The sequence below is a fragment of the Struthio camelus genome, chromosome 18 (assembly GCF_040807025.1).
Source record: "Struthio camelus isolate bStrCam1 chromosome 18, bStrCam1.hap1, whole genome shotgun sequence".
Lineage (NCBI taxonomy): Eukaryota > Metazoa > Chordata > Aves > Struthioniformes > Struthionidae > Struthio > Struthio camelus.
Window position 1 is genome coordinate 18831537 of NC_090959.1, and position 27298 is coordinate 18858834.

The following is a 27298-nucleotide window of genomic DNA, read 5'->3' on the forward strand; positions in this document are numbered from 1 at the left end:
GGATTTGTATGTCAGGATTAGCCGTGCAGTAACAGCCTGTGACCGACCTTTACTTCCCCATGTCTTTCTAAGGTGATGCTTTAGGAAACTAATTAAAAATTAAAGACGGTCTCGCGGCATGCGTGTGCGCTTGTGCGAGCATGTATGAGGTATGGCAGGAGTGAGAAGCCAATTTTATTAAAGAATTTCCCAGGCAGCAAACCAAATTCTTGGGAAAGTTGAGTGACGGGATCCAAGGAGAAGAGTTTAAGTTGAGGTACGTGCTGGTAACATCCTGTTTAAACAATCAGCAGGAAGCGCAGCAATCGCACCTCTTAGGATACTGGTTTATTTGAGGTATGGCATACAGCTAAGTACCCTGCACTGCCTTAACCCTGACACAGCACCGGCTGTTCTGTGCCGGGAGCAGGACTGGTTCCGGCTGCAGGAATTTTTATAAGGAATTTTTATTCAAACGGGAGAGAACGTTGCAAAAGTCAATTTTAGTGATTAAGAGAATGGAGCGTTTTCCAGGGAGGCAAGGGCGGCCGAGCAGGGATCAGTTTTAGGTGTGCGAGGCTGTTTTCCGGGTCCTCTGTCCCCGTTGCCCACCAGCTCCCTGGAGAGGCCCCAGGGCTGCCCTCTGGCCCGTCCTGTGGGTGCAGGGAGACTTCGGTCCAAAGACAGGCTCCTTAGGAGCCATCAGGTCCATGGGGGGGTGCCTCTGCCAGGCCATTCTCATGCAGAATTTATCACTCATCGGCTCATCAAAGCTGAGGACCAGTGACAGCGTTTCAGTGTTGGAGAGAGGCCTTCCTGCAACCACAAATACTGGAGTAAAAACAGCAAGAAGAAGCAACAGGGGGTGGGAGGGGGAAACAAGGAAATAAGGGATTCAAAATGGTGCACTCCAAAATGAGTCACAGGATCAATGACCCCTGCTTAAGATGTGTTTTTCAGCTTCATTTCACCCATTTTCTTCAACTTGAAAAGCTTCCTCTCCGAAAGCAGTCAGAGTGATACCTTGGGAGAGCTCCTTAGCGTTACGTCTTCCAAAGAGATCAAACCCGGGTGTCGCTGCCCCGCTCTGTGACGCCACCTTCTATCCAAACCTCTCAGAGCACTTTGCAGCCACTCCACGTTCAGCCGCGCAGCACCTTCCTGCAGCGGGGAGACGTCAGCTGCGCTTGCCGGCTAGAGGAGTGCCCAGAAAGGGCGAGAGTCCCTGGAGGTGCCAGGGCTGAACCCAGGCCTCTTTCGCCCTGCTCAGTGCTTAGACCACCTGGTTTCTGTTTATTCTTCTGATCTGCAGGGCCTCCCTCTTGGCTGCGTGGATTTGGGAGAACATCCCTCTCTGTGGGTTGAGGAGCGCTAAAACTCTTCCTCTTTGCTCTTGTGGCTGATATTGCCCAGCTGAAACCCTGGGTGGTGGGGTAGTGCTGTCCCCTATGGACGCTGACGTGAATGAGAACTTTGAGAATAGGATTTTCAGTTTATTCTGCAGTTTAACGCCCTTTCCTCTCTGCCATCGCACCCTGTATTGTTTGCTCCCAAGCAAACGTGGCAGCAGGAGTCAATGCTCCCAAGCATGGCATGGCGCGCTGCGCGCCCAGGCTGGGCAGTGCCCGAGGCACGACTTCGGGGCTCTGGTTTGCTCTTGCCTTGTGACCGCAGGCAAGACGTTTCACCTCCCTGAGCTGCTCTGCACGCGCAGGACGCTGATCCTCTGCCCGCGGTGGTGGGAATGACTGCGGTCCTGGAGCGGTGGGGGATTTCTGCGACAGCCGCGCCGGTGGAGCAGCCTGTCTGCTCCTACCAGGCCATGCTTAGGCGGGTGGGTTAGGGAGGCCTCGTCCCTTCAGATTAGGCTGCAGCAGGCGTATCCTGTTTTCTAGGAAAGAGAGGATTTTGTGGTCGGCTTTGTTAGAGAGGCAGTGAAGATTTTTCTTTGTGTACTTTTTTGTTTGAAGTTTACACACTGGTTGCTCCTGTCTTTCAAGATACTCCAGAGTGTTACGTGGATGACATTTATTTTTAACCTTATTTTTATGAGGGGGTTGTATCATATGGCCCTGGCCAGCCCACAGGAAGGGCTAGCAACTTCACGTAGGAGGGACAACACTTCCCATCTCCGTGTAAACAGCAGTTCCCCCCAGATGGGAAAAGCCAGCGCAGCTGTAGGAGGAGGCTGGAGGCTGTATTCTCACATGTGGCAGCGGGATGGGACGTTCAGGCCGCTGGGACAGGCCTCGACTTCAGGAGCCCGAGGCAGAGGAGCTCTGTCGCAGCGCTGCTCCGTAACACAGCTCTGCACCATGTGGGAAGGAGAGAGACTGGGGCACGAGCACCGTCCCGGGGAGCGGCGAAGAGGCCAGGCTGGCCACTGGGATGCTGCGGAGGAAGGGAGGCCGGCGGAGCGCAGCCGAGGCGAAGGGTGCCGCGGGGCTGGCGGAGAGGTGGGTGGACAGCGTGGGGCTGGGGCGAGGTCTCTGGCCAAGGAGCATGGAGCACGCTCATGGAAGACAACACATCCCAGGGGACACGCTCGGACGGGGCCCTGCAGTGAAGAATAACAGACGATGAAAATGCTTCCTACTGTGGCTTGGGAAAAGAGCGGTGGTGTTAACGGGTATGCATACACCACCACGGGGAATCCCGAGCTCTGGAATCAGTAGGAGCATTGTCTCTTGACTCCAGTGAAAGGCAGAAGTCCAGCCTGCTCCCTTCTTCCAGGTTTTTAGAAGAACTTGCAACTGCAGAGTCACGTTGTTGGAGGTGATATAAAGGTGATTCTCTCTACCTGCTAGAAGACTAATCAAACAGCCTTTACTATGGTCTAGGAATCTTGGCTGTACGGACTCCAGAGATGACACGGTTGCACTGTTTAAGGCTGTAGGTAATAAAACGTATTTACTCAATTGCTTTCTTTGTCTGGGATCTCCAGGCATGCTGCTTACAAAACACAGAGCAAAAAGTTCCCAACTCAACCACTTTTCTTTGCAAAGCTAAAGACAGCAGGCGATCAGAGACAGAACAAAGCACAAGGGAGGAAACAGAATTGGTTTGCCTAGCTGAGATAGCAAAGGAGAATTTTAAGAGACTTGAAGGAGAGAATAAGATAGACAGAAAGGAACTGGGACTAGTGCAGTGACATAACCCAGTGATATTGCAGAGAAGGTGACAGATAGGAAGCCTTTGGTGAGAAGGAGAATTCAGGGTCGGGAGTGATGTGAGTTATGTGAGCAAGGAGGGCTGGATGATCACTGGAAAGCATTCATAGTGCAACCTGAGGATGAGGAGTCATTTGATGTGAATGGATGTTACCAATGATGTCTAACTCGGTTGTGATGGTGACAGATAGTGCCTCTTTCGGCTGGCTGGTCACAGGCTCCATTGATTTGAAATCATGGCTGAGGAAGACCAGCCAGGTGTGAAAATGGTTCTTCTTGCCGGAATGATTTTTTGCAGCAGTATCAGGCAGGCAGGGGCCAGCGGTGCTGCAGACGGATGAGTCACTTGGCCATGGCGCTGGGAAGTGTCCATGACAGAGGACATGCAGACCATGTTCACAGGGTGGGGAGGATCCTTAAGCCTTCCTCAGCCCCTGCTCCCTGTTCTGATAAACCCATGCCTGGGCAGGCTTCCAGGCTTCTCGCAGTCGCCCCGGCGTGCGCGAGCGGAGGAGCTTAGCTCCCAGACCCACAACCCACAGCATGTCCTTGCTGGGGGAAGTTCAGGGCTCAGCTGGAGCAGTGTCGGGTGGGGTGGTCTGCTCCAGTACCTGTCTGAAACAGGTTGCAAGGTCAAGCCCTTGTTCACCTGGAGGAAGCTTAAGTATAAACTCCTCTTTAAAGGTACCTTTTTTTCTCTCGTGAGAAGATATGAAAATTCCCTTGACTATTAAGAAAAAGACTTGCAGCTTCTCTCTGTTGTTGTGCGCAGAGATAGGGGAAAGGGTCGGGTTTTAGCTCATCATCTGGTCAAAGCAGCTTTGTTTGGGACCACGGCTTTTTTACACACCGTATTCCCAGAAGTGCTCTCCTGAATTAAATGATAACTGAGGGGAAGAGAGAGAAAGAGGGCATTTCCAGAGAGATGGGAGACTGATGGCAGGTCAGCGGGGCAAAGAGAGGCAGGGAGGTTTTAGTAGAAAGGGAGAGGAGCCTGTGGATCCTTGAGGCACGGGCTAATTCCACTCTTAACAGTGGCCTAGAAAGCCTCAAGAGCTCAACCGGCAAAAGCATTTTGCTTTTCCAAAATTGGAAAGACAAACACGAGTAAAATCTATTTGCTTGGTTTTAATCTGCTCAGTAGAGTTGCAAATTAGCTTTAGGTTTATTTGGTGTGTGTTTATTTGAACTGTAATCTCCAGTGTTCCCGAAGGCTTATCCAGACCAGATTCCTCGGCTCCTTCTCTTGTTCACGTGCAGGTTTTTCTTGCACATGCTGCTACATTTTTCATGGTTGTGTTTTGCACAAATGGAGGGGTGGTCTGGAGGGAACCTTCCTGCCGTACAGGCCTGGGGGTTGGTCCAGGCACTTCCCACGGCTTTTGAACACTGTGGCTAACTCTGTTTTCCTCCTGGCCCTGAGAGCTTGTTTCTGTAACACCGATAATAATAACATCGCTGCTTTTCATATGGATATATAGCTTTCTGCTTTATCTAGAAGTAATAACAACTGAGCAGAGATTATACCCCACGTGGGCTCTGGATGCTTTGTCTTGGGCAGGAGACCTGTGGACTGTTTTCCTCCGTCCGCAGCACAGCCCTCGCAAGCGCTCGCCTCCGTATGGGAAAGTAAGGGAACAAACAATCAGAAAAAGATTGTAAAACTTGCGAGGCTTTGTCCGTCCACGGCGGGAAGTGCTGCGTGCTGCGGCGGCCGGTGCGCAGGGGCTGCCCGGTTCCCTCTGCGGAGCAGCAGCGGAGGGCGCCGGGCACTGGGGGGGCGGCGGGGGGGAGCCCGGCAGCGGGGGACGCCGGGGCGCCCCGAGGGGACGCGGCGGGCGGCGTTGCTCGGCGGGGGGCGGCGGGCCGGGGCCGGGGCCGGGGTCGGGGCCGGCCCTGCGCTGCCCCCGTCCCGTCCCCTCCCCTCGCGTCCCCTCCCCCGTCGCGCGGCGCGGCGCGGCGGCGTGGGGCGGCGGCGGCGGCGGAGGAGGAGGGGCTGCCCAGCACGGGCAGGGTTAAAGCGCCATGTAACCGGAGCGCGGGGCTCGTCGGGGCCGGCCGGGGCGCGGGCGGCGGCGGCGGGCGAGCGGTGGCGGTGGCGGCGCGGCCCCGCTGGACGGCGCGTCCCGCCCGCGGCGCAGGTGAGCGCGGGGCCGCCCGGGGCCGGGGCACCGGGGCCGGGGCACCGGGGCCGCCGCGCATCCTCGTGGGCGGCTTTGTTGTGCGCGGCGCCGGGGGACAATGGGGCGGGCTGCGAGCGCGGCACCGGGCGCCCCGGAGCGCGGCGCCGCCTCCTCCTCCTCCTGCTGCTGCTGCTGCTGCTGCTCCTCCCGCCCCGCCGCGGGAGCGGGCGAGCCGCGGCCGGTCCCTCGCCCCTTCCCGGGCGGCGGCGGGAGCGTGGGAGCCGGCGGCGCGGGCTGCCCCGCAGCCACTTGTTGCAGCGCCGAGCGCCGGGGCCGGTTGGCGGGGGCGCCCGGCCCCCTCCCCGCCCGCCTCCCTCGCGGCCCCCGGCGGCGGCGGCGTCCGCGCTTTCGGAGGTGCCCGCGGAGCGAGCCGCCTCGCCGTAGCGCCGTCGGTTTCAGGGCTGTCACAGCGTGCTGGGGGCCTGATCCTGTCTGTGCTTTGGCCCCGGTGCTGGAGGAGCCGGTGCGGGGCCCGCTCTGCGCCCGGGAGATGCCGGGCCGGGGCAGAGGCCAGCGGCGCTGGTGGGAGGGCAGCTGGCCTTCAGGGCTTGACTTGCCCGTCTGTGAAGGGGGGCCAGCGATTGCTTTGCCCAGGGGGCGGGGGGGGGAAGGACTGGAGGAGTCTCGGCCCTGGGCCGCGCAGGCAGCAGAGCGCTGCCCGCTCTCGGCGGGGCTCCCGGCGCTGCCTCCCTCCGAAGGCACCGCAGGAACAGCTGGGAGGCCTTCCGGGAGGCTGAGACATGGCCCCAGCCCTCTGCCCTCTATCAGCACCTTTGTTGTTCTCTTCTGGGATCAGTTATCTGCAAGTACATCTTTCCTTTCTTCCTTTCGAAGGCAAGCGGCTCAGGGCGGGCGCCTCCGGCTGCCCCGGCCTGGGGAGGGAGAGGAGGACGCCGCGGAGGTGAGGCGCCGCGCTGAGCCGCCGGACGCAGGCCGAGCCTCAGGTAGCCACCTGGTAAAGCAACCCGTGTGCCAGGGGGGAGCCTTCTCCTGCCTCTTCCCCCAAAGGCAGGGGAGAAGCCCTTGTGGAGGCAGAGGCAGAGGAGGGATCACGTCGGAGAAAGCGGCTCCCGAGTGGCCCCGGCGCGCGGCACGGCTTCCGGGAGCCCCAGCACCGGGCAGGCAGGGGCTGCAAACCGGGACGAGGGCTGGCCGCTGCCCTCCGAGGGCGCACCTAACGTCCCTCAAAGGTGGGCCAGCAAAAGGGACAAGCTCTGAAATGCCTCCCCGGCGGCAGGGCTTTTCCTTGGCTGCTCTGCCACCACTTACTTAGTTTCTAACTAAACGACTCGCTGACTGTTTAAAGCTCTCACAGCCTCTGGGTCTGGAAGGAGGGCGGGGGGCTCCGTGCCCTGCTGTAGGAAAGGCCAGGTGGAGGGCGGGGGGAGACGGGGACAGTGAGGTGTCACCGCTTTATTTCCTTCTGTGCTGGGGAAAGATGACGCAGTAACCACTCCAGAAACAGGAATTCCTTCTGCGGAGCGCGTCCCACCTGCGCGACGGCGGAGCCGACACGCTGCCCGTGGATCGGAGCCCTGCCCGCGGGGAGCCTCGGCCCCGGACGCCCCGGCGACTCGGGCCTTCTCCACGCTGGGGACTTACCTGGGCAGCGGTTTCAGGAGAGCAAGCGTGGTGGTGACAGCACTGAGGGCGCTGCGGGGAGAGCTGTGGATGTGACCGAGATGAGCATGGTAAAGAGCCTAGAGCGGCTGGAGCAGCGGCTGGCTGTGATGGTGGCTGCCCAGGAGACTTCTCAGGCCTGGTCTTCACTGGGAGAGGAGGGGCCGGTTTGTTTTTTGTTTCTCTTCTTTCAACCAAGCTTTACTGAATGCATATGGCTGATGTGCTGAAACCTGGGGGTGGCCGCAGAAGGGCTGCAGCGCTAAGGCAGGGGAGCGGAGCGGAGCAGGGAGGGCAGAAAAGGAAACAGGGGGAAAATGGAGGGAAGTGCCGGAGCCTGGGACTGCCGAGACGGAGAGAATTAGCAAGGAGAGGGGCCAGACACAGGAAACGGGCCGGGGAGGGAAAAGACTGGCCTTTTTAATGAGCATATTTGCCAGAATGGGTTCCCTTTCTTATTGAATTGCCAACCCAGCAACTCTTTTCTTTCCAGGATTAGAGGGAAACGGTTCAGTTTTTGGGGAGAGTTAAAGGCCATTTGTGTGAGTGATAGCCCAGAGCCGTCTACGCCAGCTGGGGCTGGAGGGAGCTAGCTCCAGCCATCGGGGTCCTTTATTCCTTTTTGTTATTCAAACAGGGCTTGGGTGATGGCTGCCATCCCAGCCATCATGTAAAATGCTTCCCTCCAGCCTTTTGATATGCATGCCCTGTGTCTGGAGGCAAAGTCCGGCTGTCTCCCTTGCAATCTCTCCACCTACTGGGGAAACGTACCTGATAAGGACAATGCTGTTTTCTCAAGAAGGAAAACTGAAAGCAGCCCGGACCCAGGCTGGGGGAGCTGCGCTAGTCCCCGAGGCCAGCCGGGCCCGGAGGCACGGCCTTGCCCCGAAAGCTCGCAGGTGGGAGGAGGATGAGCGGGCGAGCTCGGCCGGGCAGGGCCCGAGAGTCCCCGTCCAGGCTCTCTAAGCAGTTAATATTATGGCATGGTCTTTACCCGGTTTGGCAAACCTTAAAGAAACTGGTATTGCAAAACTAGGGCGGGATCCGAAGTCAGCGGGTTCATTGTCTCCGTGGGGTATAGCTGCAGGGAATGGCCTGGTCACCGAGGCAGTGTCATGGGCTGCAGCGAGAGCCAATCGCTTGGGGAGCTTTAAACATGAGAGCTGGAAATCTGGATTATTTTATTCTTCCTGGGTTCTTCTGTGAAATGTTTTGCTGCAGTGTATGTCCATATATTTGCAGTGCGTTAGCCAGTACAAACAGTGCTGTGCAGTTTTCCTCCTCCCCCCATGAGAGAGAAGCATGCGAGGGGAGCACTCTGTTTCTTATTATTTTCATAATGCCCTGGGTGCACACGCTGGTGTGTGGTGCTGGGAGGGGAGGCGAGGACAAAGAAGGCACCTCGCTCTTGAGCGGAAGGTGCTGAGGCTTGCGATGAGTCCTGTCCTGCGGGAGTTCCCCGGTGGGGAAACGGGCTGGATGGCCCTCTTCTCCACCAGGCAGGACGGTTTAGAGTTTGCAGCTTCATTTTTAGGCGCAGAGGCCTGCAGTAATAAGAAGAGGGATGGGTATTGCAATCTTGCTGGCTGGGTGTAGGGCTTTTGGGAAACCAGGAGTTTAACTAGCTTTACACGGTCTGGGTTCTGGAATACCCTTCCTTTTCCACGTGCGTATCAGAGGATGGTGGTGGCATGTCCGTAGGAAGTGTTCTCGGATGGTGCGCCTGGAGAAGTGCACGTAGCAAGCACTTCTGCTCCCGCGTGCACACACGCTGCAGGTCCTGCGCGTACCTGGTGTTTTGAAATGTCTGTCCTTACAGTCCTGTGCTGCAGCCATCTCATGGACGGGCAGAGCCTTGGCGTGTGGGGGTTCTCAGCTCTGCAAGCGAATGATTACTTCCAATCAAAGTAATGTTTCCCCCCCCCCCAACTAAACAGTAAACACAAAAAAATATTTTGAAGCTGGAGCTCCCTAAGCACATGGCAAAGCTACGCTTGGCCCATCAGGTGCTGAGTCCTGGTTACATACCCTGCAGGACGGCTGCGAGAGTTGCGTTCCCAGTGGGGTGGGACGGGAGCAGGACCACCGTCTGGCCCTCCTCGCCCGCGGAGGCTGTTGTGGCGGCGCGGTGGCCAGCTCGGCCCGCGTGCCGTGGGCTCGCAGCGTGGCCGTGGCCAGCGGCCGGGCTGGCTGGAGGGGAGCGCTCCGATCGTCTGCTGCGGACTTGTATGCAATGCTCGTTTGCTGAGAAAGGAGAAGGCATTTCGAGGTGCAAACTATGGCCCTCCTGGGCCGAGGCTCGCGAACAGGCCCTGACCAAGGGCCACATGCAGAATTCCTCTGAAGGTCCCAGCGTGCACATTTGCGGGTGCAGATGTTTTAAAGGGCGTGGGTGCAGGGTCGGGAGGCGGCTGTGCCTGTTACTGCGTCCTCCCCCCAGCTGAGCTGCCACCGCACGGACCCCGTTTCCTTAGCGTCTCCTCCCTTTCTAAAGCTGCTGTTCCTGTAGGTCTCTGCTGGGCTCTCTGCACGTTGTCTTACCTCCTTCCTAAGACGCGGTTCCCGGAGGCGTTCCCCGTTCCTCACCGGCGCGCTCACCGCCGCTTAGCAGAAGCAGCGTGCCCTGCTGGGTATCACTCGGCAGCTTGTGGGCTCTTGAATGAGTTAAGTTGTTTTTTGTGGCAGCATCCCTCCGGCCGGTCCTCTGCCGCCTTCCCAGCGCCGCAGAGCGGTCCTGCGCTCGCGTGAGGCTGGGGCAGGGGCAGCGGGCGCTCGCGCCGCGGCCGGGAGGCATCTCTGGGACGGGCGCAGCGCCGGGGCCGCCGCCGGCGGTCGGGGAGGCAGAGGGGGGTCCGGCGAGTCTGGGCAGCTCCCAGGAATTGTTCGCTTGGTCTGGGAGCAGATGTGCTGGAGCAGTGGGATTTTTGCGCGCAGCTGTAGGGGTTTACTCGGCTCTCTTGCCGTTTCTCTCCTCCTCGTCCCTTTGTTAAGGAGACACGTGCGCCGGGGGGAGGAGGACGTGCACCCGGCGCTGCGCCGGCAAAGGTGGCGGCTGGACACCTGCTCTCCTTTGCATTTGGATTTTACCGGCATTTTAATGCTGCCCTCCTGCTCTCCAAACATCAAACCCCAACTGCTCTTTGTTTGTCAGAGGTGCTGACAGATGATGCGAGAGCAGAAGTCGCAATCGTTGGCGCGCAGCGCTGCGAGCGAGCGGGGACGTCGGCCGGGCTGGGCCGTGCCCGGCCGGGCAGCCCGGGCTGGAGTCGCTCCCGGAGCGCCGGAAAGGCGAATAGGGCCTTAGATGGGTGGGAACCCCGTTTCCCCGGTCGCTCCTTAGGAGCTTAACGGCCCTCGAAGCCAGGCTGGCTGAGCTAAGTGCTCCTGGAATAACTGTGCTGGCGATGGGGCAAGTTGCAGCACAGATCCATAGCCCGGCAATGAGGCAGCTTCGTTAACATCGTCCAGGGTGCCTCTGGGAGAGTCTGGGAGCTTCCGCTTCCGAGAACAGGATCCAGGGAAGGCACCCGAGGGGAGGCAGGAGCATCTGGGCGCAGGCGAGGCGCGCCCCACCTCTCCCGGAGGAATGCCGGGCCAGCCTCCGTCTCCCTCCCTGGCAGCCGTGCCGGCGCTCGGCTCGGCTCGGCTCGCCGCCTGGCAGCGCCGGGTCGCGTCCGCCGAGCAGCCCCGGCCGCCGTCCCCCGCGCCGCCCCGGCCGCGCCGCCAGCCCTCGGCGGCGAAGGCGGCGCGGCCGCGCTGAGCCTGCACGCCGGCGCTGCCCGCGCCGGGGCTGGAGGACGGGAGCCCTTCGCGTCGGAGCGGCGGGTTGAGTGGAGAGGGGCTCCAGCAGCGCGGCGTCTGCTCTGCCCCGGGGAGAGGGTGGGAGAGGCTGTAACCGCAGGAAGGCTTGGGAACGTCTCTTGACTTCTTCTGCTCGTTTCTGCCTTGCTTTCTTGGACTCCCTCCGTCTGTAAAGACGTTTGGCCAGGAAACTGCAGCAGCTTTGGCTTCGGCGGCTGCCTTGGAAGCGTCGCCGCAGCGGCTCGGGGAGGTCCCGCGTGAAGAGCAGCACCCGAGCTGTGGGCGTTAGTGCCCGTAGCCCTAACTCCGGGCGTTCGGACGCCGGCTGGCGCGCTGGCTGCCCGAGCCGCCGCGGGGGGACCCGAGCGTGGCGAAGGGCGGTCGCGGCGGGTCTGCGGTCAGCCAGCGCGGGGCAGCGCCGGGGCTGGGGGCAGCGTCAGTCCGCGTGCGCGCCGGCTGCCTCCCCGCAGCGCCCCTTCCCACGGGGAGGGGGTTCTGCTGCTTTTTTGGTGTCGGAACAAACGTCATCTCCCAAGACAGATTCTGCATCTCTCTCGCTCAGCGCCTGTTGCAGCCTGGCCCCTTTGGCCTTCAGGGCAGTTTAACTTGCTGCAGGACTTTGCCCCACGTGGCTAGCTGTCTGCAGCTCACCAGCTGCTGGGGTTGCAGGGCATCAGCAGGACGGCAGGAGCGTGGCGGGGCAAGCGGCTGGTGAGGCTCTGGGGTAGGAACGTGCCCGTGTTGCTCCTGGGTGGCTGAGAGCTGCAGCTCCCCCCTGGGAGGGGTCCCAGGCCACGCTGGGACAGCTCAACGGGAGTTAGGCTAGGCTCAGTTAAAGTCTAAGGAGAGCGCTTTACGGGCTGTGCTGGGGGGAGGCTGTGCTTGGAGAAATGTCCTGTTTCCCTCAAGGATGAACAAGCAGGTTTGAGCCTGGGACCTTTGTTCACTGAAGCTGGTGAATCTTCAGGGCCTCAAATGCGGGAAGGCCATGTCCAGGTTCACATTAGCACATGGTCCTTCCCCAGCCCGGACCCTCGTGTTTGCTTCCCTGGGTGCTTTAGGATTGCTGCTAGGGGAGTGATCAGTTGTGGCTTGCTTGAATAGCTTTGACAACCTGGTTTGCTTTTCCTGGGGCTTTCTGGATGGTTAAATTTCCTTTCTCCTCATTGCCTGCATAGGCTAGCATGAAAAAGGACAAGAACCATGGCAGGGAGGAGGCAGACTGCAGGGCAGAGCTGATCCTCATCAACGGAGACTGCGCTGATCCTGCTAAGGACAAACCTTCCCTTGTTCTGGAAGCGAACGGGAAGCCCGATGCTCCAGGTGAGTCTTGCCTTGCCGTGCCTGAGCTGGGCCAGGTTTCCCGGTTGTCCTCCCGACGGCCGTGCGGTGCTGGTGAGACCCGCTTCCTGGTGCGGTGGACTTGCCGCGTTGCGGCCGTGGCGGGGAATTTCCTCGGGTGCCGCTCTGCTTTCCTGTGGCACTTCCGGGCCGAGGAAGCGTCGTACTGAAGAGCCAGCTAAGGCTGTGGCGGGGGTCTCATCTCTGCCAAGAGAAACTCGCTCTCGCTCTCTGCTCACTGAAGACTAAGGGAGTTTTGCTGCCGGGTTTGGCTCGGAGCAGGGCTGGGCAATGAGGCAGGGGTACTTTGCCTTCTGGCATTTGGTGAAGATAATGTATTTCACTTGTGCTGCTTAAATTCACACCCTAAACCACAAACTTCTGCTGGCCTTAAGTCCAAGGCAACGATGTGAGTTGCTCATACATCTTAAATAATAACATAACAGCAACAGATGCTGTTATGGAAACTGTGCGCCAAGCTGCATGACGTGTGAAGCTCGCTCTGCCCCTTACTCATTTAATTAACCACAGCAAGAGCAAGGGGACAGAGGGGGAATCGGTACGCGCACGAGGAGAGCTGCCAGCTTCAGGGGTTGTGTCATGGGTCTTGTGATGCTCTCGTTATTTTCCCCAAGCCTTGGTCCTAGGTTCACGAGGTTATGGGAAGATCTCTAGTTGCAGTAAGAGAAATTGAAACAAAGCTTGGACTGTCCGTGCCTGGAGGTTGACTTTGGCCTTCGTACCTTTAAGTTTAGGAAGGATTTGGGAAGATGCGTTCTGCTCTTTGCCATGCACTGGTCTGCTGGAGTGAGTCTGCTTGCAAACGGCAGACCTTGCCTCTTTCATAAGGTGCTTAAAATGAATTGGGGGCAAGACCTGAGCAGCAGGCGTATGGTTTCATTATTCCTCTAATCTCGCTGAAACAAAAAGGTTTTCTTAAACAAACAAACAAAAAAAACCCAGAGAGCAAGCCCCACACTTACTATTGAAACCCTTTGCAGTCTTTAGAGCAAGTCTTTGATTTGCTGGAGATGTGATTTGGGACTGCCCGTGTCAGCAGTACCATGATGGGGAGGTTCGAAGGTACCACTTCTCTTCCGCTCTCGGCCGCGTTCCTCCAAGAGGAGGTTTCGGTCTCTCCTCTGAGCAGAGTCGCGTGCAGAGATATGGTGAGATACGTCCAGAACGGCACGCTGAGGGTGACGCTGCTTTGACTTTTCCTCATGCAGATGCTGGGAAACTGGGATTGCCGTCACTCAGGAACAAGAGGATGAGCAAGGGCGACCTCTCCAAGGAGGACCTGTCCTGGCCGCTCGCTCTCGCGGAGGCTCAGGAGGAGGTAAGTGCCCCCCTCGAGCCTCTAGCAGCAGGCACTAAGCGAGGTTGGCAGCCCCCCGTGGCTTTCGCAGAAGTTACCACGGAAGGGGCGGTTCGTTTGCGGGATGCGGCTCGTCCGTCTCGTGTCGGACCGTGTCGCCTCTCGTGTGGCTCTCGCACTGGGTGCTGGGGGCAACGTTTCGATGGAGGATGCAATTTTCATGTCTAAGTTTAATATTTGTTTTCATTTTTAAATCTTGTGATTGTGCGGCAGCAGAAGGGTGTAGCGTATAGTGCAGCTATGCCCGCTATGTGTTGTAACAATCTAATAATTTTTACACTGTAATTCTTACTAATACCCATATTTTCTTCAAGAGGTTTGTTTGTATTGAGGGACTGAAGCATCTCATGTCTCCTGCTGTCAGGGTGGCCTGGTTTTAGCAGCTGTGGGTGCTGGATCCCAGTCCCCCCTGCCTTTATTTTCTTATTTTTTTTTAACCAGGTTAAGAAACTTCCAGCGTCTGGAAGCTTTTTTGGCTTCTAGTTTTATTGTTTTGACTTTGAAATAAAACCCCAAGGCTGGAGATCTGCCTGTGGTTATGCAGCTTCCAAAAGCAAGAGCCGCAAATCCGACTGGGGCAAACTTGGCTTTCCCAGGGCGCTGCTTTTAGGGGCTGCTCCCCTGCGAGCAGGTCGCTACACAAATCTCATTTCACTTCAGAGCTCTGCCACGCCGGATGCAGGAAACATGCCTGGTTTAGACTGTTTTGTAAACTGCGGCTGCCGCAAACCGCAGGGGAGAGCGGCCCCCGGCAGCTCGGCGGGGCTGGCGCGCGGCAGCGTGCGCGTGCCGCGGGAAGGAAGGGCCGGGGCGCAGCGGCGGCCGCGCAGCCCCGCGTCCCGCTGCCGCTCTGCCCTGGCCCGCGGCTGTCGGGAAGGAGGCCGCGGCCGAGGGCGGGCGCCACGTCCGGCAGCCCCGGTGGGTTTCAGCGGGGGCTGGCGCGCGTTGCCTCCCAGCGCGGCGCCTGGGGCATCGTCATCGCCTGGAGCGCCGGCGTGTTTTGCCGGGCGCAGCCGGGGCCGTTTGGGGCGGAGGCGGAGGCGCCCCGCTCGACCCGCTGCCGCCTCCGGCGCGAGCGGCTCCTCTCGCCTCCTCCCGTGCCCGGCCCGGGGCCGCCGGCGGCTGCCGGCGCTGAGACCCGTCCGTCCCGCGTTGCAGGTGCGGCCCCGGGGCAGCGCCGGCTGGGAGAGCAGCCTGAGGCAGAAGCCTCCCGTCCGCCTCATCTTCCAGGCAGGGCAGACGCGGCACGAGATGAGGATCAAGGAGGGCAACAGCCTGGAGAGCTTCAGGGAGCTGCCGGCTCCGCCGCGGGTGAGGGCGCGGGGCCTTCCCGGGGCGCTGCCGCTCTGCGCCCCCCGCCGCGCTCCGGCCCGGGCGGCCGACTTGGGGCCGGCTGCAGCCCGCTGCGCCTCGGTTTCCCCCTCCGTGAAGAGGGCGCGTGCACTACTGAACGCCCTTGTTACGAGCTGGACCTTTTGACTGCTTGGGATGAGCTGGGAAGGGGGAAAGGAAAGCGGGCAAGCGCGGCACCCTTTCCGCTGCGCTTTGGGAAGAGGAGCAGCGTGGTTCTCCCTGGGCCGCTGCCGGCCCTTCCCTGGCCACGAACCTGCCGAAACCTTGGCCCCCGGGAGCCCCGTTCCCAGGCGTGCGGGTGCTGCCCCTCCCGCCTCCCCCCTCGCCGCCCGGCCGGAGGGTGACGCGCAGGGCCGGGGGTGCGGGACGGGTCTCCTCTGCCTCTCTCTGTGCTTCGGCGGGCGCTCACGCTCCGCTCCTCCCGCCGCGCAGAGCTCCAAGAGGCGAACGGCCGTGTCCATCCAGACCCCCACCATCGACCTCACGGAAGACGATTCCCAGGACTCCTCCCAGAGCAGCAGCACCGTCTCTGGGAGCAGCTCCCAGGAGGGCCAGAACGGCCCCGCCGAGCTCCTGGCCGAGGAGCCGGAGAGCAGAGACGGGGAGAGCAGAGACGCCGGGATGGCGCCGGAATACCAGGTACGGAGGAGCGGCGGGCGTCCTTGTCCTTGCCTGCGGCTGCTCGCGCTCGGCAAGCTGCCCTCCGCCCGCCCCTGCGCGGGGAGCCGGCCTCCCGGGACGGAGCAGGGCAAGGGCAAACGCCTCTGGCTCGGTCGGTCTGGGCAGCCTTGGAGTCCTCACCCGGCTTTGCTTCTCTTCCTGCCTCCTTCCTCTTTGCTTTGGGTGTCCTTCCCGGCTCCTGAGCCGCCGGTGTCCGTCGGCCGGCCGGCGGCGAGGGCGCGTGGGCCAGCGCCGGCCGCCGGGAGCAGCCCTGCCGAGCTGCAGGCGCAGCGCAAACCCGCCGCCTGCGCGGCACGTGGCGGTGCAGAGCCTCAGCCCCGCGTGCGGCAGCCCTGCCCCGCGCCGACAGGCAGCTGCCTGTGCAGAGATGTTTCTGCCGGGAGATGCTGAAGGGGAAAGGAGCTGCTGGACCTGCAGAGGAGAGAGTGATTCACCGCCCGCAGGGCGTCAGGGCAGGGCCCCAGACTTGCGGGAATTGGGCAATTGCGTTTTGCTGCGTAATTAGGTGCCTAATTGCAGAACAAAGCTGGGGAGGAGGGTTCTGCAGGCGCCGGTGACTCCGCTCCCCTGCCAGGAAGCCTCCCGCAGCCCCCGGCGCGGAGGGGAGGGTGTCAGCGGGGTCTCCGCTGGCCGCCCGCGAGAGGCAGGGCACAGCTCGGAGACCCTCAGCACAGTCGCATCAAAATTCCCAGCTCCTCTGTAGTTTTTTTTTTTTTTTTTCCCTCTCCTTCTGCCTTGTTTTCTCTCCTCCCCTGCGGGAGGAAGACGAGGGTGGCTGCCCTGGCGCTGGGGCCCAGCCAGGCAAGCTCTCTGCGCGTGCTGTGAAGCCTTCCCCCAAGCAGGGAGCAACCGAGCGCGCCCAGGGAGCGGTCCCGGGGCAAGGCGGGACGCTCGCATCCCCTGCTCTGCCTTCCCGCGGGCTGCGCGCCGGGCGGACGTGGGACGACGGGTGAGGAGACGGGGGAGAACGGCCGCTCGGCAGCGGGCAGCGCCTTGCCACCCATCACCGGGGCAGCAAGCCCTTTCTGTGAACACGGGAGCTTCCTAGATCAGGGTTGGTTTGAATGCAGGAAAAGGCTTCTCGGTGCGTGCGGAGCCCCAGCAAGGGCGCGGGCAGGAGGGGGCACGCACGGGCCGTCGATGCCGGCAGGCCTGCTGGGCTGGCGCGCAGGACGGAGCATGCATCTCAGGCTAACGCGCCAGGTGCCTGGCTCGGTGCGAAACTGGCAGCGTGCAGACTTTCCCCTTGGTTTCTGAACACGTTATGTGATATAATGGCCGGGAGCCAACGTTCGCTGTGACGTGGGGCCCGGCCTCGCTCACCTTCAGAAGCCCAGGAGGGTTTTGCAGTTAGCCTGCGAGGAGGGAGGTCGCAGCTTTCGGAGCGCCGTCGCGCGGAGGTAGATGCAGGCGTCCGGCGCCGGCGAGGGGCGCAGAGGGGCTCCGCGGGCGCCCCGGGCCCTTCCCCGCGCTGCGCCGCTCCCGGGCCGTCCCGGCGGGGGCTCTGGCGAAGGATGGGCGCGTGCCCTTGGCTCACTCGGGGTGTCCCGCTTGCCTTTCAGGATGGGAAGGAGTTTGGAATCGGGGAGCTGGTGTGGGGGAAGATCAAAGGTTTCTCTTGGTGGCCTGCGATCGTCGTCTCCTACAGAGCCACCTCGAAGCGCCAGGCTGTCTCCGGCATGCGCTGGGTGCAGTGGTTCGGAGACGGGAAGTTCTCGGAGGTAAGGCCCGGCGGCGCGCGCGGCTCCAGCGTAGATAACTGGCCGCTGTTAGCTGCTGACGGGATCCAGCACCCGGGCAGGGTGAAATTGTTTTCCAGACCTCTGCCTGGTCCCTGGGCAGGGTCTCGTCCTGGCCCTGCCCTGCCGCCGCCGGCCTCGGCGCGTGCAACCCCCCCCAGCCCTTCCTCCGCGCCGTTTCCCTCGCTCGGCCGGCCTCGCCGGAGGGAAGAGGTGGCTGCAGAGACGGGAGGAATCGGTGCGGGTTTTCCAGATTTCTCCCGTTGGGACTCGGAGGTCCCTGCGAAGGGCAGAGGGCTTCAAAACCCGCCTGGCGCGGGGAGGGGAGAGGCCTGGGCGCCGCCGGGCTCGGCGCCGTGCCGCGCTGTCCGGCCGGGATGTACGCGCCTGGGGCGCGAAGAGCCGCTCGCCCGCGCGCGAGCAAGGCTGCGCAGTGCTGTCTCGCCGCGCGGCCGTGCTTCGCTGTTGGAGCACGTGCTGGCCCCGGGGAGCCCTCGTGGGCTGTGAGACCCCCCTTTGGAAGGCTAACCTGGGCCAAAGCCGTCTTTCCAGCCTGTGGCTGAGCATGTCCTGTGACCGTGGGACAGACCACGGTGGTTGAGGTCGTGGAGAGCTGGATGCTGCATCTGGGCAGGGCTTTCGATGGAACAAGGGCAGGGTGTGAGACGCTCTGGACACGAGGACCCGGGCAGATGTGGGGGATGCATTTCTGTTTCTATCCACTAGCATCTGTGTCTGCAGCAGGATTAATAAGGGCGCGACATCTCGCACAGGGAGCTGGTGCCTGGATCCTGGGTTTTCTCCCTCATTCTGCTGTTAATTCTTGGGCTAGCTGAGCGGGCAAGGCCCCAAGACCCTCTCTCGCCCTCCTCGGAGAGGTGCTGCAGCCCAGCCCAGCTCCGCGGGGATGTTGGAGATGATGATTTTTCTGCAAAGTGTGCGCAGATCCTGAAGCAAGACATGTCGGTTAGTAGCCGTTATGAAGCATTTATCGCTCTCTTCTAGGTTTCTGCAGACAAGCTGGTGGGGCTGATGGCGTTTAGGCAGCATTTCAATTCTTCCACTTTTAATAAACTGGTCTCCTATCGGCGAGCCGTGTACCATGCCCTGGAGGTAACTGAAGAGCGGAGCTGGGTTTAGGGTGGTTAACATGCAAACTGCGGGGACCGAGGGAAGTAGCTGGGCTCCGGCCTCGGTGGGGAGTGCGGGACGTGGGGAGAGAAGCGCTGTGCTCTGCCCAGGTCGGGGACCGTCCCCTCGCGCTGCCCAGCCGCGGGGCATGGTACGCTCTGGGCGGCTGGCGCCGCGAGCCGGGGGCTCCTCGCTGAGAAACCTCACGCTAAGGGTGGAAGAGGTGCCTGGGCCTGAAGGCTGGGCATCCCTGCCCAAAGCAAGCCGCGGTGCATGTCGAGTCCGGGTGCTGCGGGAAGGTGGCTGGGGCCAGGGCTTCCCCGCTCCGCCGCCCGCGTGGCTTTGCTTTGCTTGGCATTTGGGCAGCTCTGGATAATGGGTGTGGAGCATTTTGAGAGCTATCAATGAGAGGCTAATGCCACAATCCAGCATTAATCACTGTTCCCATCTGTATTGCCTCGCTGGGGTTATGTGGACAGATGTCTGTAGGAAAACGCTCCCTTCCCTGCTGGGACTGGTTCCAAGCGCAGACACGGGACCGGACTCTGCTGGCTTCCCGCGGGGAACGGGGAGCAGCTCCGCTGCGGCTCCGGAGCCTCGCTGCTCCAGAGATCCCCGGCGTGGCGGAGGTCGGAGCTGGGCTCTGACTTGCAGCAGTGCTGCAATTGCCGAGCAGCATTACAGCGGGAGCCGTCGTGCTTTGTCCTCGGCGCTGGCGCTGAGCACCCCGCGGAGCTGATGCGCAGCCGGCCGGCAGCACGTTGTGCTCCGGCTTACAGCACTGCAAGCCCACAGGGACATCTTCTGCCTTTTCTTGGCTTTCTTTTGTCGATGGGGAATCAACTGCAACTGCGGGCCAGTGCCGTGGGTGGGTTGTTCCTGCTCCTGGCTGCTTCGGGGCTGGTGTTGGGCGGGCAGCTCGGAGCAGCACAGCCCGCGTGGGCATCTGCAGCCTGCAGCCCGCCCGCGTGGCATCGTGGCAGGGAGGGGGCTGGTCCAGCACCGCACGGCCGCGAGGTTGTGCTGCCACGCTGCAGCCGGAGGCGAGAGCATGGGGAGCTGCTACCTGGCCTCTCCTGGCTGCACGGGGACCCTGATGGGCGCTGTGGCTGGCATGGGGTCACCTGGAGGGTTTCTGAACCGGGCCGCTTCTCTTCTCTTGCTGTCAGGTTGCGAGGAGCCGCTCAGGGAAGACTTTTGCAACCACCCCCGGGGAGTCTCTAGAGGAGCAGCTGAAGCCCATGATCGACTGGGCGCTCACCGGCTTCAAACCCTTAGGCTTCAAGGGACTGAAACCCCCTAAAATACCAGGTTTGATGGTTTTAAAAGCTGGGCAATGGAGCTGGCCTGGCTGCGGGTGGCCCGGCCGAGCCCGGCGTGCGCTCCACGGTGGGAGCGTGCCTGGCCTGGCCGCCCCGCTGCCCTTCGCTCCGGCAGGGAGCTCCCCAGGAGCAGCTTGGCCAAAGGCCAGAGTAAAGCACCTGCCTGGGGCCTCAAAACCGTTGCTCCTGGAAATCAAATGTGACCTGGGGCCCCTCAGGGGCTTTGGGGTTTTAGGAAGAGCAGGGGGCACGCAGCCCTCCTTGGAGAGGGGGAAAGAAACTTCCAGCTCCAAGGAAATATTTTGCTGTTTGTGTGCAGTGTCTGGCTGGGTCTTTTCCTTGTGGTCTTCTGCTAGCCTGGAGCTGTGGTGGCATTGAGGGCGTTTTCTTAGCGTAGGATGAGAAGGAGCAAAAAGGGGGATTCTGCGCCTGTCTCCTAGTGCGGTGATGGAGGAGGAGGCTGAGCGGGGCTGCGACACCTCCTCTTGCGTTGCGCCACGGAGGCGCCTGGGCAGTCGGGAAGGGCCTCGGTGGGACCGAGGCGCCCACCTCGCTGCGGGACATTGAAGGAGTCATCCCCGAGTGCCCGGGCTTGTGGCTCGTCCCCACGGACCCACGTTTCTCTTGCAGAGAACGGAGCCCTGAGGAACGGCACGGAGGAGGTGCTGCCCCTCGAGCAGTGTCCCCCCACCAAGAGGCTAAAGACCAACCCCTGCAACAACAACAAGGAGCAGCGGGTGGAGGAGGATCAGACCCGAGGTAACGGGGAGCGAGAGGTGGGGGAAGCAGCACGTGGTTGGCTTGCACATAGGAAAAGCACCAAGAAGAAACCTCTCTGGGAGTGGGCTCGGAGAATAGCTTCAGTTCGAGGAAGCACCAAAGAGTGAACGTGGAGGAGGGATGCTGTGGCTGCGCCCCAGTCTCGGGAGCAGATGTGGCAGTCTGTGCCTTACAAGACACCAGCAAACCAAACTGCAAGGCGCAGAGCCATGATCTGAGCTTCATTAGTTGCTCAGCTCAGAAATTATCTGTTTGTCGGAGCATTACAAACAGGGGAGCTTAGCTTAGCAGTCATTGTGTACCCCTTGCATCTGCCACGCTTCGGTGCATACATCGTGTGCATGCAGACACAGTCCTCCATACACTGTCCTCCCCAACACCTTCATGTGTTTGAATGCACTGCACGCACGCTGACTGTGACAGCATCATCCCTGATGTATGCATCCACGTAGGCAGCATCTCGGCCAAGGTACAGGTAGCTCTATTGCTCCTTGCCTGGCTCACGTGTCTGGACTGCTACCTTAGTTTTGTTCAGTATTGACTGCACGTATGCACATAGCCTACCTTCTCCACGTAATGCTCAGCCAAGCTGCGTCTGTTTTAATGCAAGAAATAGGGCAGTTCTAGCTAGCTAACATGTGAAGCTTGTTATGTTAAGGAATTAATAAATCTGTGTGTTTTTTTTCTTTCTTATAAAGAGCAAATGGTTTCTGAAGTTACAAACAACAGTGGGAGTCTTGAAGGTAATTAATTGTCTGTTCTCTCTTGACAGAAAATCTGGGCTAACGCTCGTGCTTGGGTACAGCACTAGACAAAAATAATGGGTCTCCCTGTTTAAATGCACCATGTGGAATCAGGGAAGGCACTGCAGACTGCAGGGCCATCATTTGTTCTTAGGGGAATAGGCTGCTGTGCAGATCTTCCCCCGGGGGCCTGATCCCTGGGAGAGCCACAGGTGGGACCTGGCAGGGGTGCAGGTCTCTGCTCCTGAGTTTGGCCCCGTTGACCCCAAGTGCTCTCGGTTGCTGTTCTTGCACAGCCTAGAGGTAATGGCTGGGCACATCCGTAGAGCCCCAGCTGCGCCCCGCTGCCATGGGGGGAAGCAGCTCGGTGAGTGAGGCTCTGCTCTTTCTGAACAGACAGCTGCTTGTCGTGCGGCAGGAAAAACCCGGCCACCTTCCACCCGCTGTTCGAGGGAGGCCTCTGCCAGACGTGCAGGGTAAGTGCTGCCGTGCCAGGCTGAGCGGGGTGCCAGGGTCCAGCTCCGGTGACACTGGCCCTGCTGGAGCCAGCGCCACCGGGATGGGGTGGCTGCAGAGGAGAAGGGTGGGCGCAGGCACCCCAGGGCGCTAAAGCAGCTGGGGGAAGGGTGGGCGCAGGCACCCCAGGGCACTAAAGCAGCTGGGGGAAGGGTGGGCGCAGGCACCCCAGGGCGCTAAAGCAGCTGGGGGAAGGGTGGGCGCAGGCACCCCAGGGCGCTAAAGCAGCTGGGGGAAGGGTGGGCGCAGGCACCCCGGGGCGCTAAAGCAGCTGGGGGAAGGGTGGGCGCAGGCACCCCGGGGCGCTAAAGCAGCTGGGGGAAGGGTGGGCGCAGGCACCCCAGGGCACTAAAGCACCGCGGCTGCCAGCGAGACTTCGCCGCCTACGGAGCAGAGAAGGGACGCAGCAGGGGCTGTGCTGATTCTCTCTTCCTGTCTTCCTGGCTGTCTTTTTGCTAGGATAGATTCCTGGAGCTCTTCTATATGTACGATGAAGACGGCTACCAGTCCTACTGCACGGTGTGCTGCGAAGGCAAGGAGCTGCTGCTCTGCAGCAACGCCAGCTGCTGCAGGTGGGCCCCGCAGCCGCCCCTCCGCTCTTCGCCTTTTCCTGCGCAGCCTGGAGCAACGCTGTCTGCCAGCTGGTGGGATCGGAGTCGTGCGTGAGCCCGAGCAGACGCTGCGTGGGCAGGGCACCGCGTCGGTGCCCGGGTGGCTGGCCACACGGAAAGGCCTCGCTCAGCGTTGGCCGTCCATGCTGCGCCGGGCTGCAGCTAAATGTGTCCTGGGGAGGATGGCAGGGCCGTAGCCAGGCCCGAGTCACAGGCTCGTGTTGGCAGCTCTGAATGCCAGGGCCCTGCCGGGAAATGCACCCTTCCTGCAAAACGGGTCAAGTGAGGGACCGGGGCTCTGGCGGGTTCCTGGGGTGGCTCCAGGAGAGGCTGCGTTCCCTGGAGGGGTTTTGGGGGTGACAAGCACAAGGCGCTGCGGTTTGGGCAGGTGCTTCTGTGTCGAGTGTCTGGAGGTCCTGGTGGGGCGAGGGACGTCAGCAAAGGCAAAAGAGCAAGAGCCCTGGAATTGCTACATGTGCCAGCCCCAGAAGAGCTACGGGGTCCTCCAGCGCCGGCAGGACTGGAACACCCGCCTGCAGGACTTCTTCACCAGTGACAAAGGACAGGAATACGTAAGGGCCGCAGGCGGGGGTGGTGGGAGGAAGAGAGGGCTGCGGAGGGCAGGGGGAACTGCACAGGACCCCTCAGCTCTCTGCTTTGTCTTGCATTCGTTGTCCCCACATGCCCTCTCCCCGAGGCTGCTGGGCTCTTACGGGTGGCAGGCGCTCTTGGAGGCGGAGAGGTGCCTGTAGTGCCGAGGTTTGCGTTGACCCTGTAGAGCCTTACAGCACTGCTTGGAGGGGGAGAGCTTGCTGCAGGAGGAGCCAAGCCTTCATTGCTGCCTTTCATTGCAGGATGCACCCAAGATATACCCAGCAGTCCCACCCACAAAGAGGAGGCCTATTAGGGTGCTGTCTTTATTCGACGGCATAGCAACAGGTGAGGAACTCGAAGAGCATCTTTATGATGGCGCGGCAGCACTCACTGTCAGCAGTGAGCCGTTGTGTGGCCTCAAAGGTGCCTCTGCAAGCTCGGTGAGAAGGGTTGGGGGCCAGGTGCTCTCCTTCCTGCTGGACGACGGGCTGCGGAGGAGGCACTGGTGGACCGTGTGGGGAATTTTGCTCCCAGATGTTCTTGCCATGCTGAATTCCTTCTCAGGTGGCTGATTTGACTTAGAAGTGGGAGCTGTGGGAGTGTTTTTAAGCTGGGCTCAAGTGAAGAAGTATCTCGGGGTGACTAGTTTGACACCAGTTTGCTCAACATTGGCGTTCTGCTTCCTGGGATCAAAACTGTGGTTTTCTTGGATGCCTGTCTGAAAATTGCCTGGAGGAAAGAAGTCACTCCAGGCAAAAATGTGTATTCTGCTAATCTAAAAATTGCCTTTGGCCGTATCCACCATGACCAGGATGAGCAAGAGTGGTGAAATTGGGCTTCTGTACTTGCAAAGGAGGCTGGAAGACTGAATAGAGCAGTGCAACCTCAGGCCCCCTTTTTTGTCTCCTGGCAGGCTACCTGGTGCTGAAGGAATTGGGCATTAAAGTGGAGAAGTACATCGCCTCGGAGATCTGCGAAGACCCCATCGCTGTGGGAACCATGCGGCATGAAGGCAACATCACCTACGTGCATGATGTCAGGAACATAACCAAGAGAAACGTGAGCACCATTTTCGCGGGAGGGCTGGGGAAGGCGGATTGAATCGCCGCAGCCCCTGAGATGGGGAGGTGGCAGGAGTGAACGAGAGCCCATGCTGCAACCCGCGCCCCTGCCGGAGGGGAGAGGCTTGGCTGCCTGGTGCCTCCTAACTGGGTCTGTCGCTTTGCTCTAGATTGAAGAGTGGGGTCCCTTTGACTTGGTGATCGGTGGCAGCCCCTCTAACGATATTTCCATTGTGAATCCTGCCAGGAAGGGGCTGTACGGTAAGGCTGCGTTGTCTCCGGTGGGGCTGGGTGCCCGTCGGGTGCCGGCGGGGTGTGGGGCCACCTCAGTGTCCGGGGAAACGATTCAGACTGTGTCCACACTGGCCGTGGCTGCCTTCTGAATTGCTAGCCTTGGGGTGACATCTGCAAAATGTTGGTCATTTCTGCCTCGTTTCTGGTGGGCAGCGCCCCAGGAGGGCTGTCCTGCTCTCCAGGGAGGCCGGGCACCCGCCAGACGCCACCGGACCAGAGGGACCGTGGCAGGGAGCACGGTGCACTTGCACAGGGAGCTCTGCAAACAGCCCCCCTCACCTCCTCGCTGGTGGGACTGCCGAGGCCCTCGCCCTGCTGTGCGCGCAGCCCCCGGCATGGTGCCGCAGTGGGTCCTGACGCCGTGTCACCTTCTTCCCTTGCAGAAGGAACCGGGAGGCTGTTCTTTGAATTTTATCATCTCCTTAACTACGCTCGTCCCAAGGCAGGAGAGGAACGTCCCTTCTTCTGGATGTTTGAGAACGTGGTGGCCATGAGAGTCAATGACAAGAGGGACATTTCTCGGTTTTTGGAGGTAGGGATAGCTGTGGGGAAAAGCCTAGGAGCACTGTGGCAGGGCTGTGAGGGTATGGCCTGGGGTTTTACGTGGCCCTGATGCTGGAACATCCCCTGCCTGATGCACTCGCTAGGAATCGGCTTTTTAATCTTGCCTGTGGTGCAGTGTCTCCTCTGACCTTCAGCAGGTTAGCTGCTAATCACTGGTTATCCAGGGTAAAATTATTTCCAGCCTTGTAGAAAGCTTCTGTTCTTCAGAGCAAATGCTCTGTTATTTCCAGGGAGAGGGTGGTAAGGGACTGGAAAGCAATTTTATTTCCGTGGTAACCAAGACAAAGCTCTGGTTTAAGTAGTAACGCGGATTGCAGCCTGCCTAGTTTGTGCTGTAAGAGTCTCCCCTGAGGCCGACAGCTCTGTTCGTGGCCCAGAGAAATCAGCCCTAAAACGTGCTGTGCTTTTCATTGCCTGTTGGTCGTGGCTATTGCTCGGGAGCCCATGCAGCAGATCAGGCCGCGTTCTGTGGATGTGGAACAAGGGTTTGTTTGGGCTAAATCATTAGGAAAGGATTTGTTGAGGTTTTTTTAAACTCTCTGCAATGCAGCAGAGAATGTCCTTCCCTGCTGGGCAGGGCTGAGCCTGCCGGCTGCCTCCCAGGCACCGCTTCCCTGGGCCCTGGGGGAGCAGCGGGGCTCGGTGGGGGCCCTGCTGCGCCTGCACGGGAGCACGCTCGAGGTCCCGCTCATCTGCGGAAGGAAGGTCTCAGTAAAAGATTTGCACCGACTATCCTAATTATTTTTTTTTTTCCTTTCTCTCTTGGACTGCAGTGTAACCCAGTTATGATTGATGCTATCAAGATATCAGCTGCCCACAGAGCACGCTATTTCTGGGGCAACCTACCAGGGATGAACAGGTAATCTTTGTTGTGGTTTGATTTTTGTTTTGCGATGTTTGTGCAGTTCTTTCCTCCTTGGCCCTAAGCACAGCCCCTGAGAGCCAAAGAGCTGCATTCCCACAAGGTGTGATTTCCCTGTGATGATGTTTTGATGCTAATGCACTTACTAATGAGCAATGATGAGAATCTGGAAAAAATGTAGATGAGTTACCTGAAGTCTGTGGAGTGAAGAGTAATTGGACTGGCACAGGTTGCTTTGCAGCGTGTCTGGCGCAGCTGGCGGTAAGAGGAGGACTTGTGTGCAAGCAGCACTCAGCCCCCCAGCGAATGCACGTGTTCCTCCTGGGCAAAAACACTCCAGAGAGCAGAGGTTTCCTGGCTGCACCATGTCTGGAGATGCACGTGTGCCTTGGCCTTTGTTTAAGATGCAGATGGTTGGCCAAAGGCCTGTGTGTGCAGGGTCCTATGTGGCAGCGCCGTGCCCCTGGCCCAGGTTGGCAAACAAAACAGATTTGCCTGGGGTGAATCCGAACGACCTCCTGGAGCCGGTCCCCTCCGTCCGGCGGGGAGGCTGGGGCTGCAGCAGGCTGGCAGCTGCTGCTGCTAGATCCTGCATTCCTCCAAACTGTCCGGACCTGCTTTGAATTCACAGCAAAGCACAGCAGAAGGGCTTAGAGTAAAGCAAAATTAGATTACTAGCAGTCCTACACCCAAAACATGCTTGCAATGAAAGATGAAGTTTTCACGTGGCTAAAGCCTCAGCTGATAGACACAAACTCATTTTAAATATTTTTGCTTGTTTATGCTTAAATTGCTGGTATTTTTTAGGAGTTAAAACTAATTAAAGCTGAGCCAGAGGTGTTTAGGTATTTGAAAGTTAAATAGCAATTGCTGATCCTTTGTCATATCATGCGGTTTGAAATGGCACTTGCACTTTCGTCTGATCTTAACTAAGCAGATGACTCAGAGGGATCTCTGTAAAATAGCCAGAGGCAATGCTTTCGCCAGAGGTGCAATAGCAATGCTTTTGCCAGAGGTGCAATAGCCAGAGGTGCCTTTGTCCAGAGGGAGGTGCGGAGGGACGATGCTGGGCACAGGGCACCTCTGAACATGTTACCACGAAAGCTGTCGAGGGCACCAAGGAAAAGGGGTTAGCAATGTGCATCCCAATTTAGAATATGCCTCTATGAAGAATGGCTAATCTAACGAGGCCAGCTATGCTGTTATATTAATAGAAGCATGTTGAAAAGCTGTAAAATTGCCAGGGACTTAGGGGAACTGTAACCAAAGGTGTGGCGGGGAGAAGAAAGAGTGATGGTGGAGTGCTCTTTGGTCCATCTGTGGATGCTGAGCGACTCATGGTGGTCCTTGTGTCACGGTGTCTGCCCGACACGGTGCCCGGCCAAGCTGATGAACCCCTTGTGGGTTCTCCGTGGTGGCGAGGCTGGTGCACAGCAAGTGAAGGCGGGCACGCGCACGTCGCTGTCGCGGAGCGGATAAGAGCCCAGCATGAGGTCCTGGCAAGTCTGGTTTTCTCGTCTTTGTGGCTACAGACATGTGTCAGAGCTCCAGCCCTTTCTGGCTTTTCCTCCCAAA

At 59.8% G+C, this 27298-nt stretch overlaps 1 protein-coding gene across 7 annotated transcripts in view; it reads left to right on the forward strand.

The window, feature by feature from the left end:
- Nucleotides 1-5237: 5237 nt before the first annotated feature.
- Nucleotides 5238-27298, forward strand: part of DNMT3B (DNA methyltransferase 3 beta) — a 28261-nt gene continuing 6200 nt past the window's right edge. Inside the window, exons 1-19 of one of the 7 annotated variants that reach the window (XM_068912497.1) lie at nucleotides 5238-5290; nucleotides 6167-6276; nucleotides 11932-12076; nucleotides 13324-13433; nucleotides 14631-14783; nucleotides 15258-15464; nucleotides 17069-17227; nucleotides 18251-18358; nucleotides 19546-19687; nucleotides 20329-20457; nucleotides 21177-21221; nucleotides 21618-21697; nucleotides 22197-22309; nucleotides 22737-22920; nucleotides 23203-23287; nucleotides 23856-24001; nucleotides 24174-24264; nucleotides 24681-24829; nucleotides 25635-25720. In XM_068912497.1, the coding sequence (XP_068768598.1) occupies nucleotides 11938-12076; nucleotides 13324-13433; nucleotides 14631-14783; nucleotides 15258-15464; nucleotides 17069-17227; nucleotides 18251-18358; nucleotides 19546-19687; nucleotides 20329-20457; nucleotides 21177-21221; nucleotides 21618-21697; nucleotides 22197-22309; nucleotides 22737-22920; nucleotides 23203-23287; nucleotides 23856-24001; nucleotides 24174-24264; nucleotides 24681-24829; nucleotides 25635-25720 (2126 nt within the window). In that variant the 5' untranslated portion in view covers nucleotides 5238-5290; nucleotides 6167-6276; nucleotides 11932-11937. Of the gene's footprint in view, nucleotides 5291-5948; nucleotides 6523-6770; nucleotides 7120-11931; nucleotides 12077-13323; nucleotides 13434-14630; nucleotides 14784-15257; nucleotides 15465-17068; nucleotides 17228-18250; nucleotides 18359-19545; nucleotides 19688-20328; nucleotides 20458-21176; nucleotides 21222-21617; nucleotides 21698-22196; nucleotides 22310-22736; nucleotides 22921-23202; nucleotides 23288-23855; nucleotides 24002-24173; nucleotides 24265-24680; nucleotides 24830-25634; nucleotides 25721-27298 lie in introns of those variants that run through there. The other 6 variants (XM_068912493.1, XM_068912492.1, XM_068912495.1 and 3 more) reach the window with 6 other exon arrangements.